General features: G+C 44.9%; 1 protein-coding gene across 2 annotated transcripts in view; it reads left to right on the top strand.

Annotated features, from left to right (window-relative positions):
- The window catches only part of PAMR1 (peptidase domain containing associated with muscle regeneration 1), a 278,128-nt gene that overhangs the window by 68,784 nt on the left and 189,513 nt on the right, over positions 1–19,831 (top strand). For both annotated transcript variants that reach the window (XM_078684324.1, XM_078684325.1), the window contains exons 2-3: positions 17,475–17,651; positions 19,065–19,193. In XM_078684324.1, the coding sequence (XP_078540450.1) occupies positions 17,475–17,651; positions 19,065–19,193 (306 nt within the window). The remainder of the gene's footprint in view (positions 1–17,474; positions 17,652–19,064; positions 19,194–19,831) is intronic.

The following is a 19,831-nucleotide window of genomic DNA, read 5'->3' as shown; positions in this document are numbered from 1 at the left end:
AACTGATCGATCGCCTGGGGGCTGCGAAGTATCTCAGCACCTTCGATCTCACGGCCGGGTACTGGCAGATCGGCCTCACCCCTGGAGCGCAAGAACGATCAGCCTTCTCGACCCCTGATGGCCACTACCATTTCAAGGTGATGCCCTTCGGCATGAAAAACGCCCCGGCCACCTTCCAGAGACTCGTGAATAGAGTGCTGGCCGGACTAGGAGAATTCAGTGCCGCCTATCTAGACGACATTGCGGTGTACAGCCGCCACTGGGGTGAGCACCTGACCCACCTCCGAGAGGTCCTGTCGGCCCTCCGACGGGCCGGACTAACCCTAAAGGCCAGCAAGTGCCAGATCGGCCAAGGGTCCGTGACGTATCTGGGCCACCAGGTGGGAAGCGGCCGGGTGGCTCCCCTCCAGCCAAAGATTGACGCCATCCAAGCCTGGGAGCCCCCAATCACCCAAACAGCCGTACGAGCCTTCCTGGGGCTCACAGGATACTATCGGCGCTTCATCAAAGACTATGGAAGCATTGTTGGGCCCCTCACAGAACTGACCTCCAAGAAGCTACCCCAGAAGGTGTGCTGGACCCCCGAGTGCCAAGCAGCCTTCGAGACTCTAAAGACTGCCATGTGCACCGCCCCTGTGCTCCAGGCCCCCGACTACAGCCGAGAGTTTGTGGTCCAAACCGACGCCTCGGAGCACGGCATTGGGGCGGTCCTCTCACAAGTGAACTCTGAGGGAATCGACCTTCCCGTTGCCTTCATCAGCCGGCGGCTGCTAGCCAGGGAACAGCGCTGGAGCACCATCGAGAGAGAAGCCTTCGCCATCGTGTGGGCCCTAAAGAAGCTCCGGCCCTACCTCTTCGGCACCCACTTCCGGGTCCAGACCGACCACCGGCCCCTGCGGTGGTTGATGCAGATGCGGGGCGAGAACCCGAAGCTGTTGCGATGGTCCATCTCCCTGCAAGGGATGGACTTCACTGTGGAGCATCGCCCCGGCAACGACCACGCCAATGCTGACGGCCTCTCCAGATTCTTCCGCCTCGGCGAGGAGAATGCCCAAGAAGAGGGGTGACTCTCCCCTGCCTTCAGCTGGGGGGGACGCGTGTTGGACCCGGCCTCATGGCGTGGTACTACCCGTCCCGCATGGTGGGTCCAGGACGACATCGGCTCTCCACCCAGCATCGGGCAGCCCTTTTGCCCGACACTGCACGCCCCAACATTGCTGGTCCGGCCACCATCCCGGACCCCCACTACCGACCTGGCTCCAGCGTTGGCCCCTTACGACCTAAGCACGAGGCTGCGCCCGACTCCATCTTGGGCCCACCACGTCACGACCACGTGGCCTCGGCCCCGGCCCAGGCCTCAGCACAGCCCAGACATCGAGGCGCCAAGATCCACCCAGGTGGTCGAGTGGCCACTCGACAGATCCCGGAGAAAAGGGTATTTCGACGGCCCTCCAGCCGTCCCCGGACGCCTGGGGTCGATCGCCCTCCGGCCTCCCTGGGCGCGGGCTCCACCTCCCTGCTGGGTGTCTGGACACCCTCATCCCGGCCCCTCTGACCCCCAGGCGCGAGGGTCCGGACATCATAGGACTCCAGTCCTATATCTGGGCCAGCCCTGGATTAGGACGACAGTTGTATCCTGGACTGGAAAGCCCTGCTGACGCTGTCACGGCCGACCCCAGAAGAACTCATTTTCCTGGAACCTTACGAGAGCTGGAGAGCCTGCTGGCGCTGCCGCGGCCCACCTTTGCCGAACCATCTTGAGAGCCTGCTGGCGCTGCCGTGGCCCACCTTTGCCGAAACATCTTGAGAGCCTGCTGGCGCTGCCGCGGCCCACCTTTGCCGAACCATCTTGAGAGCCTGCTGGCACTGCCGCGGCCCACCTTTGCCGAACCATCGTGAGAGCCTGCTGGCGCTGCCGCGGCCCACCTTTGTCGAACCATCTTGAGAGCCTGCTGGCGCTGCCGCGGCCCACCTTTGCCGAACCATCTTGAGAGCCTGCTGGCGCTGCCGCGGCCCACCTTTGCCGAACCATCTTGAGAGCCTGCTGGCGCTGCCGCGGCTCAACCTCTCGGAACCCCCGGCTCGAGGATTGAGAGCTGTGCGCAGGGTATCCCTTCCTACACCCCAACCGAGACTGTCCCGCTTCCCTAACCCCCCTTTTCCGAGACTTTACAGACCCCTCGGTCTACTTGTACCTATCGCTGGGAACCAGCGGCCTTTACTTCCTGATAAAGCTTACGAACTCGACCTCTGGTGTGGTGTCCATTTGTGGTGTGGGGTTACTCTGCTGTGCGATCCTAGGAGAAGGCCCTCACCCCAGAGGCCTCTCAGTAACGCTCGGCTACTTCTTGACGGAGAGGTGGACCTAGGGGTGGTCAGTCAGACATCTTCTGCCTCCCCCCGGGTCGCCTTTCTAACACCAGACAATGTTAGACCAGGAGTACCACTATATCACCACCTTCTCTATGCACCTGGCTCTCTACTGATATAAGAGGCTGAACTTTGGGATCTCTAGCATGGCAAAGGTATTTCAGGACACTACCGGGGTAGTTCTTTCAGAACTGGAAGAGGTACTCAATGTCCGCTATGACATTTTGGTTCACATCCGTCAGAGAACATCCCGTCCACCTCAGGGAAGTTCTGTTGGCCCATGTGGGGAGTATGAGTTTGTATTTCAGGGTACTTGGTGTTTATCTGACTCAGACGTATAGTGCTGAGACATTGTGCATTGCCAGGATTTCTCATATTTCTCCATTCAGAGATACAGCTCTCAGTCACTAATTCCCCCTCTTGCTTCACAGTGGCCAGGGTTGGAGGCAGGAGAGGGTGAGAGAGAGAGTGGTAGAGAGCGATGAGTGAGGAAGAGAGAGATGGAGAGAGAGAGAAAGTGTGTGTGAGAGAGTGTGTGTGGACGTGTGTGTGTGTGTGTGTGTGTGTGTCAGTCACCCGGAATCCAGTGTCACCTATGGCTCACTTGTCCTTGACACCTTAATAAGGATGGCAAATAGTTCCCATGGGGCACTTTAAATCCCAGTACAAATTTGTTATTTGCTCTATTAATCCTCACCTCTAGTGGCAGCAAGCCAATGTTTTCATTCTAGTAGAGTGAGAGTCGCTGTTTAGGGTTGAGCAGAAGAGAGACCTTTTATTTTATTGTGTGTGGTGTGTCTGTGTGCTGCTAGCCCCCCCTACGCCTCGCTTCTTCTCTGATCCAGAGACACTCTGGCATCGCCTTTGCGGTGTGGCACGGCTCGGCCTGCCTCTGAGCCACATTATTCGGTAGACTTATTTTAACGAGGAAAGCAGGGACTGCTCTTGCAAAGCTGCCCTTTGCCTCTTTGAAAGTACATTTTTATAGCAGACAAGTTGGACAGTTCCCACCTATTTAGCCTTCTTTTTTTACTCACTCTTACCGCACAGCTCCTCTTATTTAGCCTGCAGGGTTTCCATCTGATCTGAATTTTAAGTGGAAGCCTCTCCTCCCTCCAGGTGTAGTTAAGTTTATTAATAAGAGCCTTGTAGGAATGCTTGGTATAAAGTGACTCGTAAAATAGCGTATCATGCATGGAGATTGTTTTCTGAATGGGCCATATGTATCAAGATACCCATTTGCGATTCCCAAATAGCGATTTTTAAGAAATTGCTATTTGAGAATCGCAAATGGGTATGTATGTACATAATCGCATTTTTTTGCGATTTCTTAGAATCCCTAATTGCGAATAGCAAATTGCAAATCGCAATTAAGGAATACTTTCCCATTCATTTCTATGGACCAGGAGGTCCATAGGAATGAATACGAAGTTATTCTCAATTTGCGATTCGCAATTTGCTAATCACAAATTAAGAATAATTTCAAAGGTGCAGGGGTGTCCAAAGGACACCCTGTTGCACCCCTGAAATATGCATGGGTGCACATCTGGCGCACATACATGCCCTAAGGCCATGTATGTGCGTCACATGGCACTTTAAAAAATGCAAAAATGTGCATTTTTCAAGGAATTCGCAACTAGAAGTTGGTGGTAATTTGCGATTCCTTAAGGGCATTTTGCTAATTTATTTTGCTACATACATTGCATTTAAGGAACTGCAAAATTTGCGATTCCTTAAATGCAATTACAAAATAAGGAATCGCAAATTTTGAGATTCCTTATTTTGCATCAGTTTTGCTTAATACATTCCATTTAGCAAATTCGCATTCGCAAAGGCCGAAATTCTGCGAATTTTGGCCTTTGCGAATGCGAATTTGCATGATACATATGGCCCATAGTGCTATACAAATATGCTCTGACCGTGTGGCGCTACGCTACACAGACTGCCTGCCCCCTGGAGTCTGGGGAGATGTAGCTACAGGTTTTATCGTCTACAGTCCCCGAGGACTAGTGCAGCACTAATATCCCGGCCAGTGCAGAGACTGGAGGCGGTGAGCTGCTACACCAGAGGTGAGGGCAGGCGTGGGGACAAGCTCTCAACTCTGTTACCAAGGTGCCTTCCCCCTTTCTTATTTAGCTGGGTCTTACAAGCACATTGCAGGATCTATCCGCCTGATTCATCAAGCTAAATTGCACTCGCAAAGGGCAAGATTCTCAGAATCTTGCCTTTTGCGAGTGCAATTTTTGCATTTGGGATTCATCATCCCAAATGCAAAATTCGCTATTTAAGAATGCGCACATTTGCGAAGAATTGAATTTAAGGAATCTCTATTTGAGATACCTTAAATGCAATTCATGAAGCATTTTAAAATTGCGAAATTGCAATTTTGGGCCGCTATTTACAGAGAGGTCAGACCTCTCAGTAAATAGCAAAAACTTTAAATGCATTTTTCTAAGTTGCATGTTACACACACACATGTCCTTTGGACATGTGTGTGCGCAACACCTGTTTCAATTTGCATTTAAGGGGTACTACAGGGTGTCCTTTGGACACCCCTGGCACCCTTTAAATCGCTATCTTATTTGCGATTAGCTAATTGCTAATCGCAAATAATGAATACTCCCCATTCATTCCTATGGGCCTTTTGGCCCATAGGAATGAATGGGGAGTTATTCCTTATTTGCGATTAGCAATTAGCTAATCGCAAATAAGGAATGTGTAGGAATCGCATTTCTATATGCAATTCCTACATGAATCCCGTTTTGCAAGTCCTTAATAGCGATTCGTTATGAATCGCTATTAGTGGCTCGCAAAACGGGAGATTGATGAATCAGGCTGTATGTGCTTTGTCGGTGCTGGCGATGAAAGACATGTAGCGTGCTCAGCACTGGTAAATGTACTGCTCCTGCAGTACTCACCTCTGCATATCCTACTTACTCCTCTACTAAGCGACACAGCCTTGGCACCCTCCTGTTATCTTCTTATCCTTCATAGGCAGAACTAAATATACATAGGTCAGTAATGGGTTTATTCATTTGAGAGGGGCTCTTCTCTACCAACTCAACAGACCCTCTCTGGTTAGGTCAAAATAAAGTCCTCACATAATCTCTGCTCCAGCTCTGGTAGCTATGGCACAGGCAATCCCCCGGATAAGTGTGCACCAAGTTCAGACAGTATCCACAACACTTTTAAAGACCACAATACACTAACATTTCCAAGAACATAACAGTAAATTAAAGAAAACCAGAGAGATCAATTTTCAAAGTTTTATCACAAAAACCACATAGAACAGTAAGGCACCAATCTAAAGTCATTGTTTGTATCTGACCAGACTCTAGGCACGATTTAATGCCTACAGCGTTGGAGCATAGGTCGGCTATACAGCGGCTCCTCGCAATGAATGTTTTCACCTTCTGATCTAATCTTATATATGGAAGCCAACATTTTCCAGCAGGACAAGGTCCAAGGCAGTGGCCAGGGACTGTCCCATGAAGCCGGCTATGTCGGCTCTGGCTGCAGCTGTTGGTTACGGCACCATTAGCTCTGAGTGGGACAACCCTTGAAATTGTAGCAGTCAGATTACTCTGCATGCTAGAGTTTTGCTTTTGGACGTACTCACTTTTTTTGGGAAGCCAAAAATCTTGACCCGTGGAGAGCAGTTGTAGTCCCTGGGTGCCAGCAGGAGTTAGAATCCTTGAGTCCTTGCGTGACTCCTCCTCCTACCGCAGGACTTATGAGTCTTCTTCCAGCATGGCCATCGTCTTCAGATGGAGGCTTCCTAGGTTCAGGCATGTTCTGAGGAGGTGATGAAGGAGCCACATTTATGCTGTGGACTATCCAGTGAGTGGAGATATTCTATCATCCAATCTCACTGACTACCACCTCTTTCCTCACTACTTCCTCTTTGCTTTACAGTAAAATTTCCTAGGAATCCCTGCTTTAAGATGGCAAACACCAGCTGCAATTAGGCAACTAATCATCCGCCCTACTATTTAGATGACCTCTACTGCCAAAAATGTGTTTTCCCCTCCTACTCTGACTAGAGCTGGGCTGTCTGGGAGGGTCCTGGGAATGAAAAAGAGTAGCGGCCATTGGGCCTCCATACTGTGTAACCAGAAATTAGAGTTATACATCAGTTTTGGATTACTGACACATTTGTGAAAGGTGTGCATTAGCCTCTAAGTTATCTTATTTAGGGAGGATACTCTGACTTATTTGCAATAATCAAATTTACGCACTCATGTTCTGTCATTGGATTTCAGATCCCTGTGCACCAGGTTACTCATATACTTCTGAAGCAGGCATTCCACTCTGAGTTCACTCAGGATCAGCTCGAACTGATCTCTAACCCTTCCTTCTATGCCAGTGACTCCTACTCTCTCCTTACAGCGCTTTTACTCCCGTTTTCAACTTCAGGAAACCATGTTTTACTCTCATATACAACTCGCATCCTGCATCGATGACACCGATGTATTCCATGCAACACTGCCTGAGAACATCTCGAAATACCTTGATGTCTGTAAGAGCAAACGACACATTGCTGTTTGTTAAAGGAGACTGTAAATGGTGCATTTCCCATTTCTGCAATCCCATTTACACAGGCAGACCAATATCCTAGCACCTGTTGGAGCTTCTAAGTCATAACCACAAAAATAACATCTGTAGAGGCACCAATCTCAACACCAAAGTCTTGTCTGGTATAATGTTTTCATACACTTAATATGGACCATGCAAAACGCTGAGGTACATTTACAAGCTCAATCATAATGGGGTGTGCTAAGGTGCACAACACAGATATGGATAGATAGCGGCAGGTACAAGGCAGTGTTTGGGGTATCAAAGTTTAGTTTTGTTCATTTCAAATTTTTGTGAAAAAGATAATGTATGATTTGATTCTACCCTGTGGTTCAGGATGTTCTGATGTGTTTATTTATGTATTTAATGTGTTGAAAAATGTTTTGGTGGATTAGACCTGACAACCTTAGGGTGGTATTTTCCTTATTTTTTGTCTACCTCCTACCATTTTCTGACCTCTTTTTTGCTGGACTTTGGACTCTGTGCAGTTAACCACTGCTGACTAGTGCTAAAGTCCTTGAGCTCTCTCCCCTAAACATGGTAATATTGGCTCATACCCAATTGGCATAATTAATATTCTTATAAGTACCTAGTAAAGTGCACAACATTTGTGCCCAGGGCCTGTAAATTAAATGCTACTAGTGGGCCTGCAGCACTCATTGTGCCACCCACTTAAGTAGCCCTCTTACCATGGCTCAAGCCTGCCTTTGCATAGTCTGCCTGTGCAGTTTTACACCGCCACTTTGACCAGGCTAGGTAAACCACCTGCCAGGCCTAAATCTACCTTTTATACATATTAGTAGATCCTGTTTAACCCACTTGGCAGGGTGCAATGTATTTAAAAGGCAGGACATGTACGTTTAGGTTTTACATGTCTTGGTAGTGAAAAAAGCCCAATTTCTTTTTTCACTACTGCGAGGCCTATCTCTCCCATGGGATAATATTGGGGTTCCCTTATTACACCAATCACAGCTTATTGTCAAGTTGGATTTAAACTCGGATCCATACCGACAGACCACACACTAAACCTCAGCATCATCCTCGACAGCCAACGGACTATGAAATAACAAGTAACACAGTCGCCTCCTCCTGCTTCCAATCACTTAGCATGCTCTACTGAATCTTTAGATGGATCCCAACTAATACCAGGAAGACTATCACTCATTCCCTCATCACCAGCTGCATCGACTACGGCAACATCATCTATGCTGGCATCTTCATCCAGCTACAACGAAGACTTCAAACCATATAGAATGCTGAAACCAGACTCTGCAAATAAACTCACATCGCCACCCACCTGAGAGATCTCATCTGGCTCCCCATCCAGCTCAAGATCTTCATGCATGCCTAAAAACCATTCTAAGACCTAGGACCTGCCTAACTCAACCATCGCCTGAACTACCACAAACCCGCAAGACACCGATTTCTCTGAGCCTCCCAGAATACTCAGAGTAGTTGCTGTGAGCAACCTTTTTGACATTACAATGGCAAATGTTGCTAGAGTGTCAAAGAGTCCTAAACAGGTCTCTAGGAATTACACATAGCACTTTGGGGACACGCTTGAAAGACAGAGAACAGGGTGCAATGATCATTCCAATATATCCACTGACAGCTGAAGGACCTGTCTTGTCTCACCAGACGTCTGTCTATTGGTTTTTCTTATAACACTGGGGGATTCATTTAAAAAGGGAAACGGGATGTCAAAAAATTCTTGAGTAGCAGCTGTCCACTCTGAATCAGTTGATGGGGGCGATATTTATACACCATGAGCATATTTGTAAAATATGTAACACTAATGAAAATTGTACTGGTAATGCATGTTCAGAACTGCTACTATGTTACTTCTTGCATAAGATTAAAAAAACAGATGTTTTAGAAAAAAGAGTGCCCACTGTCTGGGTGCTGATAAACTCTGCTTTGTTCCACCAGACATCTGTCTCTGGATTTATTGGGATACAGTGGCTGGCTGAAACTGGATGTTAGTGTAAGATGTGGGAGGATGTTAAGATTACCATACTACACTTCCCCACACATCAAGCCCAATGAACCCAGGTTTAGTGTGGCCTCTTGACAACGGCCAAAATGGGTTGGATTAACCCCAGGAACATTTACCCCACTCATTAGGTTGCGCCGAAGGGTCTTTCTTACCCATTAGCTTATGCCCCGGATAACGAAATGGGCTCCAAGGATCATACTGCTGTCCTACTGTAAAAGCTACAGAGACACAGCAACCTGCAGGTGGTCTTCTCCAGTTACTAACCGACTGATCAGGGGCAACTTGACCCTGCTGCTGGCCTCTGCCTCACCCATGTGAATCCCTAGTTGAGGGGCTTAGAAGTATCTTCCTGTGTTGAATTGGGAGCTAAAGGGGTAAAGTCAGAAGGAAAAATCTTTGACTAGTTCAAATCTGGTTGGTGTAGCTGACCCATGCTCCATTGCGGTCAAATTGTGCCCATACCTTGGTCTACTGGGATCATTGACTATCATTGGCACGTTATGCTTCTTGGTGCTATTGCTACTTAAAACTTCAAAAATGCATATCTACGTTTCACCATATTTTAAATATGTAATTTTGGTGTCATTTGGTTATTAAATAGTACTCTATTTGAGGGTCCACCTTAACAAGGGTTGTGATATTCCTTGAGTTGGGAAGTCAATTTTTTACAGGCACAAGTTGGGTAAATAAACTTTTTGAGAATATGCACGTAAACTTACTTCAGTAGCAGGTTTTGAGGAGTACACCTGAAAATCGTTGGTGAAATTGCAGTTGTAACTATGAGATGCATTTTCGTAATGTGAAGATTCATGTACGGTACAACTGTGCATGGAAATCCCACTGAATTGGCTCAATGCTTTTCTTTTTTCCCTGCGGAAAGCCCTTCCCATACTGCCCCACCAGTTTTGAAATGTATCCTTCCAGTTACTATTATGGAAGGATATTTACTTCTCTTAAGTGGCGCAAACATATAACCATTTCCACGGTAGGAATGTATTGGAATCCTACTTGTGGATAACCACAGACTCTCAAGTTTGGGTGTCCTCAAACTTTTCAGGGCATCTCCACCTTGGAATGGCTACTCATTGCCCCTGACAGGACATACCCATTTTTTAATATCTTCATGGAGTAAATGGATTTATCAGTGCAAGTTCATCTTTTGTGAATCCCGTGCACTTCTAAAACTAAGTGTTTGGTATATGTAAGTTAAACTTGGACACAGGGAAAAAAAGCCGTCCTGATTTTGCTTGATTCATCGGCAGCATTCGATACTATCTCACATTCTATACTGATCGACCGCCTAGCAAAATCAGGGATAGGGGGAACAGTCCTCTTATGGTTGGAAAATTTTCTCAGCAAAAGGAGGCAAGTCACCGTATTGGGGGAGTTCTGCTCTGAGGAGAAGGTTATCAGTACAGGGGTACCACAGGGCTCCAGTTTGAGCCCGGTATTATTCAACCTATATATGGTCCCCCTGATTGAACTCATTTCCTCTTTCCAGATCAGCACGATCTCTTACGCTGATGATACACAGCTCATTCTAGTATTAGACAAGGAGCTGCCCGGTGCAGAGGAAAATCTTAAAAATTGCCTTGCCGCCATATTTGATTGGATGAGGAGCAATCACTTAAAATGTAACTCGGGCAAAACCGAAATTCTGCCGTTTGGCAATCAAAATCTTTTTTCACCTAAACAGTGGTGGCCCAAGACCAAGACCAGGATGTATCAACCCCGGAAATATCCGGCTATTCGGATACTAGGGTAAATAGCGATCCTGGACAAGGAATTACACCAAGGAAAAAACTTGAGAAAAGAAGAATAAGGAATAAAAAATTAAACAAATCGGCCTATGTAGATACTACTGATCAGGGAAGTAACCCAGAGCCAATCAATACACGAAAAAACTTTAAACCTAAAAAATTAAAGGAAATAACACTGGCTCAAGAAAGTGGAGAGGATTCAACTGGGGATATCTCTCAATACGAAGGAACAGATGAAGTAACCGAGCCATCCCTAAAAGATATACTAAGCTCCATAAAGAAACTTCATAAAGATGTTAAAACGGACACTCAAAAGCATCAAATAGCCATTCAAAAGCTGCAGGGTGCAGTTAACAAAGTGGGAAGCACCTGTCTAGCGATATCAGAAAGGATGGTGTCAGTTGAAACACGAACTGACCATCTTGAGATGGATGTTACTTATCTTTAAAAACAGGAAAAAACACAAGAAGGAATTATACAGGACTTATTGGTAAAGATTGAGGACCAGGAGAATAGATCGAGGAGAAACAACCTGCGCTTCCTGGGTCTTCCGGAAGGTGTCGAAGGCAATGATCTAAGGGGGTATGTAATTAAACTTCTCAAATCAGCTCTCCCTGAATTGCAAAACTGGGAATTGGAGAGAGAGGTTCAACGAGCCCATCGCTTCCCCCTTACCCAACTCAAGCATTCGCAGAACCAATCTAAATATCCAAGGGCAATGTTGGTGTTTTTTGGAAATTTTTTACTCCGAGACACTATCTATGACATAGCTCGTCCTACAAGCAAGAGAGAATTCAATGGTACCGTATTTTTTGTAAGACCTGACTTCGCCCATGCAACTGTTGAGAGGAGGTGGAGGTTGAGGCAGTTATTTACTCCCTTTGAGCAGATAGGCGCAAAAGTATTTTTACAGAACCCTGCCCGACTGAAAATAGTTTTCAGGGGATCAACCCGCAGCTTCACTAGCGAAATACAGGCTGAAAATTACCTTAAAGAAATCTCAAAGATCGCAAAAAAGTGACATCAATAATGTTCAAGACATTTTATTTTCCTGGTATGATGCAGAACGGACCATAAGTATTATATAAAGCATGGTGCTGTGATTAATGTGAAGAGAACAATATTAATCTCTAACTAAACAGGGTTTTATTTTGGACTATTAACATCTGGAGTTAAGCTCTCTTTTTCATAGATTTTATCCTCTAAGTAACTATAACTCCCATGCGGGGCAGGGGGGAGGGTGCACGAAGGCGCCCTGACCAAACGGACGCCCACACCTGGATCCTACTGGATCAAGGATGCCTCCAAGGGAGGTTAAGGGGGGGGAAAGAGGGGGGGGGAAAGGGGGGAGAGACCAGGTCCAAAGGGGTTTTAGTGGGGGTATGAGATACACGCAGGAAAATATAAGGAAAGAACTTATTGGGGGGAAGCTCCTTTATAGAACGCAACTTAGAAAACAATCATGGTGTAATAATAAACAACTGGTATGGCTAAATTAAAAATACTTTCAATGAATATATGTGGCCTCAACGATGTAAAGAAAAGACAGAAAGTGGCAGAGGGACTCAAGCTCTCATCTGCAAACATTATTTGTTTGCAAGAAACACATATCGAAGGGGCACAAAAGCATCTACTTCAAACACTTGGATACCGACTCATCTCCGCCACCACACAAGGATCACCTACTAAGGGGGTGGCGATCTTAGCAAAAGGAGCAGGGCTGCAGTTTTCAAGATCAGTCGCGGATAAATCGGGACGATATGTTATAGCAGAGTGTGGATATAATAACGGGAAGAATAAATTAACACTCTGCACCATTTATGGAAACATTAGTGACGATCCGGACGTGCTGATCAGTGTCTCGGATGAACTTGTGCATTGGCCCCTCCCGGTGATAGTGTGTGGGGATCTAAATATCCACTTACCTAGCGATTGGTCTATGGGTCCAGAGTTTAAATTTTGTGGGAGGAAGCATAAAGTTTTTCAAGCATTAAAAGATATGTGTGGGTTGCACGGTTTAGTCGACGGATGGATAGCAAAACATCCAGGGGATCCTGGGTACACCTATTTTTCTCACCCGCATTCAAAACACGTAAGGTTAGATTATATGCTTATGTCTAACGCATTGAAATCAGGATGCCAAATAGAAAAACTGCCAAGAATCCTTTCGGATCATAATCCACTAGTACTCAGCCTCACGTATGACATAGATAAACCTTCACCAAACACATGGACGTTTGAAAAGGCACTATTATATAACGAAGGATATTGTCAACATATGAGAAAATGGATCCCGGTCTTCCTGTCTGAAAATATAGGGTCTGCAACAGTGGATGTAGTGTGGGATACTCTGAAAGCCTGTATTAGGGGCGAAACCATGCGCTTTTCTCTCCAGCTTAATAAAGAAAGGAGGCTAAAAATGACAGCTCTTGAACAGAATCTATGTAATGCTGAGGAAGATCTGATTAAAGCAATACATGAAGGCAGGGAAGTAGATGCCGCTATAAGCAGGGTATCAATCGCAAAGAACTATATCTCAGAAATTTTAATTGAAGAGGCTATTGCGAGGGCAAACTCTCAAAAAGAGAAAACGTATGAGCTAAGCGAAAGGGTAGGTCACCAATTAGCTGTCCGAACCAGGGAAGAATCATCAAGCACTTTAATAAAAGAAATCATTGATCCAGGAGTTGGCCTGGGAGTAGAACCTTCTGATATTAGAACAGCTTTCCAGAAGTTCTATCAGAATTTATATCATGAAACTGATAATGTAGGTCGCAATCCCGATTTATATTTGGGTCTAATTATCAAAGATCAGCTGGATACAGATGATCGAGATCTACTAGATGGTCCCATACAGTGGGAAGAAATTCTATTATCAATGAACTCTATGCCTAATGGTAAGGCAACGGGCCTGGACGGAATACCTACAGAGTTTTATGTAAAATTTGCACTACAAATCAGGGAGATTGTATCAGAACTCTTTAAATCCACCGGGCAAGGGGGGAACCCACCTAGGTCATGGTCATTAGCCAAAATAGTAGTTTTTCCGAAAAAAAATAAAAACCAACAGGAAATGGGATCTTACCGACCAATTACTCTGATAAACGGGGATTCCAAAATTTATTCTAAAATATTAGCATCACGGCTGGCACCCTTGATTCATAAAATAGTCTCTGAGAGGCAACACGGGTTCGTGCCAGGAAGGTCTACTATTGACCATGTACAAAGGGGGAACGTAGTTTACGACGCAACTTTTAGCACGCAGTGCTATTACAACGCGGTTTTTAAATCGCATTCTATTACAACGCATGACTCTGGGGGGCGCTCGAGGATAGGGAATACTTTTAATTTACTATCCAACACCTTCCCTAGTGTCAACGGGGACTGGTGTTGGAATAGTAAATTAAAATATTCACTATCCAACACCCCTTTCTGTTATGCGTTGTAAAAGAATGCGTTATAAAAACTGCGTTGTTACAGCATGCGTGCTAAAAGCATGCGTTGTAACAACGTACATCCGTACAAAGAGTTATTTCTCTCTTTGACTACACGGGAACTACAGGAGACCCTATGGCGCTCATCTTGCTAGATGCGGAGAAGGCGTTTGATAGGGTCTCCTGGAAGTTCCTGTGGGCGGCAATGGCAAACTGCGGTATTGGTGAAAAATTTATAATTGCTATTAAACAGCTGTATGTAAACCCCAGAGCCAGCGTCTTGATCAACGGGACTTTGTCAGAAAATTTAATTATTACTCGGGGGACTAGACAAGGATGCCCTTGCTCACCCCTTTTATTTGCTATTTATATAGATACATTTATCCGGAGGTTGGAAAATAATGCACTTATTCCTCCCATCTTAGTACATGATATGGGTACAAAATGCTTAGGATATGCTGATGACATCGCCATTGTTACAGGGGACCCTATAAATGCCATAAGTATAATAGAAACAGAAGCACTACTCTTTGGTGAAGCCTCTGGGTACAAACTGAATGCTAGTAAGACACAGATTGTGTTGAACAGTAAGATCATGATGAATGATTCTAGGGTAACTGAAAAGGCAACATATCTGGGGGTCAGTATCTGTGCTGCTATAGAGCTCATCGTCAGCATCAATATAGATCCACTTATACAACGGACCAAGAAAGCGCTGACCAGACTGAACAATCTCCATCTAACTATTGGTGGTCGAACTAATGTAGTCAAGATGCTGTTTTTACCTAAATTTCTGTATTTTTTCAGGCTATTTGTTTAGAATTTTCCCCACTGGTGTTTAAAAATATAGATACACTGTTTTCTAGATTTGTCTGGGAATATAATCGACCGCGCAGGGCATTGCGGTGGCTCACTAACACAGGAGAACGTGGAGGCTGGGCTCTTCCTAACTTCAAGCTATACTACTGGGCCACGGTATTAAGGTATAGCTTGAGTCTTATAACTGGCAACCGAGGAAGCGGTAATATATCAACACCACAAGAACTTATTCTGGGAGAAGGGGCCGCTGGATGTCTATGGCGTCATGTTAATGACGGGTATTTTAAAAAAGTCAAACTTAAGACTATTAATAATGTTATCAAAGTCTGGGGGAATGTTAAGAAGCTATTAGGAATAGGTCGCTACTCCTATTATACTCCCGTGAATCTGAATTCAGATCTTCCTGAGATTTTCCACGACAATTATATAAAGAAATGGAATGATCTGGGGATTACCCAATTTGGTTGTTTTTTTACGCCTAATGGATTCAAATCATTTGCCGAATTAAAGTTAGAATTCAATATTCCTAATGGGATTTTTTCAAATATCTCCAAGTGAGAGATTTTCTTCTGAAGAAAGGGGGTGGCCGGATCAACTTTCAACCGTGTTCTTTTATAAGAAACTTACATAGGGAAATACCCTTAAAAATTGGTGAGATCTATGGGGCTATGAATGCGTTGTTACCAGATGATATGAATAAACATATAATGGCATGGCAGACCAAACTTGGATTATCTAACCAAAGTTTGGCATATTCATATGAAATGTCACTCTCTTACCTTATGTCTATAAGGCTTCACGCACAATATTATAAGACCTTTTTTTCATTGTATTATACCCCATCTAAATTAGCTAAGTGGGGAACTGGGAAAGGCACAACCTGTCCACGCTGCTCACTCCCCGTGGCAGATATCATTCATATGTTTGCCTCCTGTGACGCGCTAACTAATCTAATAGCTGAAATATCAAGCTTTCTCACAGAGATAGCGCATTATGAGGTAAACATCACAACATCAGAAATCATGCTGGGGGTATCAAACAACGAAAGGCCAAAACAATTACATGGGCTAATTTTTGTTGCGATGGGGGTGCTTCGTTTGTGTGTGGTATCAGCCTGGCCTGATCCAATACCTCCGTCATATATACAATGGAGGGCCAGACTGCTGGCGACATGTAGTCTTGAAATTGCCATCTATAGAAACAAAGGGTATAATACTCGTAGAAGAGGGATGAAGATCTGGGGTCCCCTAATTGACTGGATTGAAGAAAATGACTAGAGAGAATAATAGGAGATATTAGAAACAGGAATATGATGAGATTCTATGAGATCCTCTTCCTCTCACCTTTTCATGTTTATGTACTACTCTCTTTTCTTTTTCCTTTCTTGTTTCTATATTTGTACATATTTCCTTGTTTTAGAAAAATTACTGCGTTTTGATCTGTATCCTCTTATGTTTGAGTGTATAATTACCTCTTGGTCTCCTTGGGGGAGGTGGGTGGCGGGTTGGGCCAAATGTATGTAAAATTATTAAAAATCTGCAATAAAGATTGTTTAAAAAAAATAAATAAACAGTGGTGGCCCGAATGTGCTGAAGCCCCTCCAAATACCATCGCCTCTGCCCGGAACCTGGGCATTAAATTTGACGACTCCCTGCCGTTTAAACAACAGGCAGTGACCGTAGCTGGCACTTGCTTCAACATTATCAGAGGCCTGAGAAAATTCTTCGACCTCCTCCCATTGGCAGCAAGGAAAACGGTGGCAGTTGCACTTATAACATCCAGACTGGACTACTGCAATAGCCTGTATGCAGGAGCAAATAAATCTGTGCTCCACAGGCTGCAGATGGTCCAGCATGCAACCGCCCGCCTGGTACTTGGCTGGCCTAGGAGGTCGTCTGCCTCAGCCGCACTTAATGCCCTGCATTGGCTCCCAATCCACAAGCGCATCCTTTTCAAAATACTGGTCATTACTTTCAGAGCGTTCCATTTACAAGGGCCAAAGTACCTGTCAAGGGGCTTTAAACGCTATCTAACAGCACGGAGCCTTAGGTCCGCTAATCAAAACCTATTGGGTACCCCCAAATTTAGGCTAGCCACCAAAGGGGGAAAGTCCCTTGTTGTCCTGGGCTCTAAGGCATGGAATAAACTTCCACTCCAGCTTCGGCAACTTCCCACAGAAACCCAGTTTAGGAAAGAACTCAAAACCTGGATTTTCGCCCTTACCGACACTGCCTGTAGAGCCTTAGTTTAAAGTGTATAGGACCCTCCAAACGTTGTCAGTCAGCCGGCCTATCTCCATCTGGCTGGGGTACCTAGCGCCAAGATGCTCCCTGGAGTGGTAGTCGCGCTTTATAAATATACCTTTACATTACATTACATTACATTACATAAATGGCTTTTTGACTGTATTCCATTGGTACACATAAATAAATGTGTGCTAGATATGTTGTTGCTTATATCGTTGACCCATATAGTAGTCAACATCTAAGAATGAAACTAAGGTTCTTGCTTGTATTACAGAATACACGGTCATCAATGAGGACTGCCCGGGTGCAGAGTGGAATATCATGTGCCGTGACTGTTGCGAGTATGAGCAGATTCAGTGCATTTGCCCAGGAGGGAAGGAGAAGGTGGGCTACACCATTCCCTGCTGTCGGAACGAGGAGAACGAGTGTGATTCCTGCCTAATCCATCCAGGTAAGAGGTTCTGTACAAGATTTCATTATTTCTCATCTTATGAAGCATTAGCCACTCCATGTCAGTCATCTTTATATGTTACTTACCAACTGCATTCCATACAGACCTGTAGTGTAGGAATCCGTTAGCTTCATCACCCCCTTAATTAGACAATATCCCAATAAAGAGTTTTGTAGATAGGGTACTATGTTGCAAATGGGAGGGTCTACCAAAACCTCAGTTCACTGTCTCAATTAGAGATCGAGCTCTCAGTTTTCCAGCAACGGATCCCCTGTTGGCCCGACCATCTTCTCTAAATTTGACGGACAGTAGTCTGTCAGGTTTGCGGAGGTGTCCTCCACCACCCCGATGGACGTAGTATAATTCATTAATTTTAAATTAGGCTCAAGAACTTTAAAATTTAGTGGAAACTACTCCAACATCCCCATTTTAGATTTGTTTAAAGTTCCATCTATGTTTTGAGTGATTTACATTTTTCCTAATAATATCCTGACTGTATTTTCGGGTGTATAAAAATTTAAGATTCTGATGTAGAGTTACGCATATGGGTCAATCTATCATGTTTGTGACAGAGTAACATGTCTACCTAGCTCTCAAGTATGCATGGACGTGTGTGTGCAACTGGGCACATCTATATATGTAACAAACTATCTTTCACTGTAATAAAAACTATAACTGAGGCATATGAGTGTCAACATCTCACCGACAATTGTCACTCCTCTGGAGATCCATATTCTCAATCGCAAAAGACGACTGGTGCTGAGAGCTAGCTGCATTAGAGCTGGATCTGTATTAGAGAGGCTCCAGCCTCTAGCTTAGGCAGTGTCAATAACACAACATGCATCCAAACCACAAAGCACGCACAAGAATTATTGAAGGACTCAATGACAATAACACTCAACCATAATTTAGCAGTGATAGAACAGAGATCACATGATGTACAAAAGGAGAAACAAAAGACTGCCATTCCTACCACAACAAATATAAGACAATCACTCACTAGACCAACTAGAACATATGCTGGCAAAATAGCAAACATAATCTCAACCAAACCATATGTAGGAATAGACTTTGGATCATGAGAAAGAATCACAATAGAGGATCCAATATGTGCCAACCCCTCACCAAGCTGATACCCACCAAACTGCACCAAAGGTACATTGGTAACAGTAGAAGTAGTGACATATAAAAAACTCATTCATAGCATAGTCTAGCATAGTATCACAGCCCTGCATGGGTTAACAGAATCATTACAGACCTTTTATAATGAAAAACTAATTTGAGACAAGGGCTTGAGTTTCTTATGAGGTGTTCCATATCCTGGTAGCATATCATACAACATGTTTGATGATTTTTTTCTCTTCCGGGCGATTCAAAATGGTGGAGAAACCGATGTCTTCCTTCTGATTTCAGGCTGCACCATTTTCGATAACTGCAAGGCATGTCACAATGGCTCCTGGGGAGGTAGTTTGGATGCCTTCTACATCAAAGGAAGCTACTGTGCTGAATGCTGGAGGGGCTGGTACGGCGGAGACTGCATGAGTAGGTATACTCTGTGTCTGTGTAGTCTATCAGGAACTAGCACGTGACAAGGTCTCAGAAGCACGGTGGGTATAACACGGAACAATGACCTGCAGAGAGAGTTCAGTCTTGAGGTGCAACATGAAACCAGAGATGGTGAATGCAGAACACATTGAGAGTCCTTTCCTTGTTTTGAAACTTCACCTTTAAATCTTTTTCTACTAACCATATGAGCTGAACAGGGAATTTTGAGTACATGGCCCAAGTTTTCACAGTACCTGTTGGTTGACTCAGGTTGCTAAGAGCTCTCACCTCTTCAGGTGAATGACTTAACATGTAAAGCTTACTCGCAGTCTTAATAGACAAAAGTTGCAAGTACTTCTTCCTATGAGTGACATAACTTTGGAGGTTGCACTTCCTAGCTGCTGAGGTCTGGAGATCTCAGGACTCACATTTCTGAGATATCTAGGGCTCACATGCATGCATGGAAGGTCTAGCTTACTGCACTACGTGCTGCCTTCTTGAGATAAGTTTATATGTCTCCATCCATTAGCTTATGTCTGGCCAACCTGCTTGAGATAACCATTGATTCTTTTTTGTGCATGTTTGTTACAGTTTCTACTTTTCTTTTCCCACATACATTGGATTAGATTCACGCC

This window comes from Lissotriton helveticus, chromosome 3_2 (genome assembly GCF_964261635.1).
Source record: "Lissotriton helveticus chromosome 3_2, aLisHel1.1, whole genome shotgun sequence".
NCBI classification, from domain to species: domain Eukaryota; kingdom Metazoa; phylum Chordata; class Amphibia; order Caudata; family Salamandridae; genus Lissotriton; species Lissotriton helveticus.
Note: the sequence above shows the minus strand (reverse complement) of the source record. Positions and strands in the feature narration are given on the sequence as shown.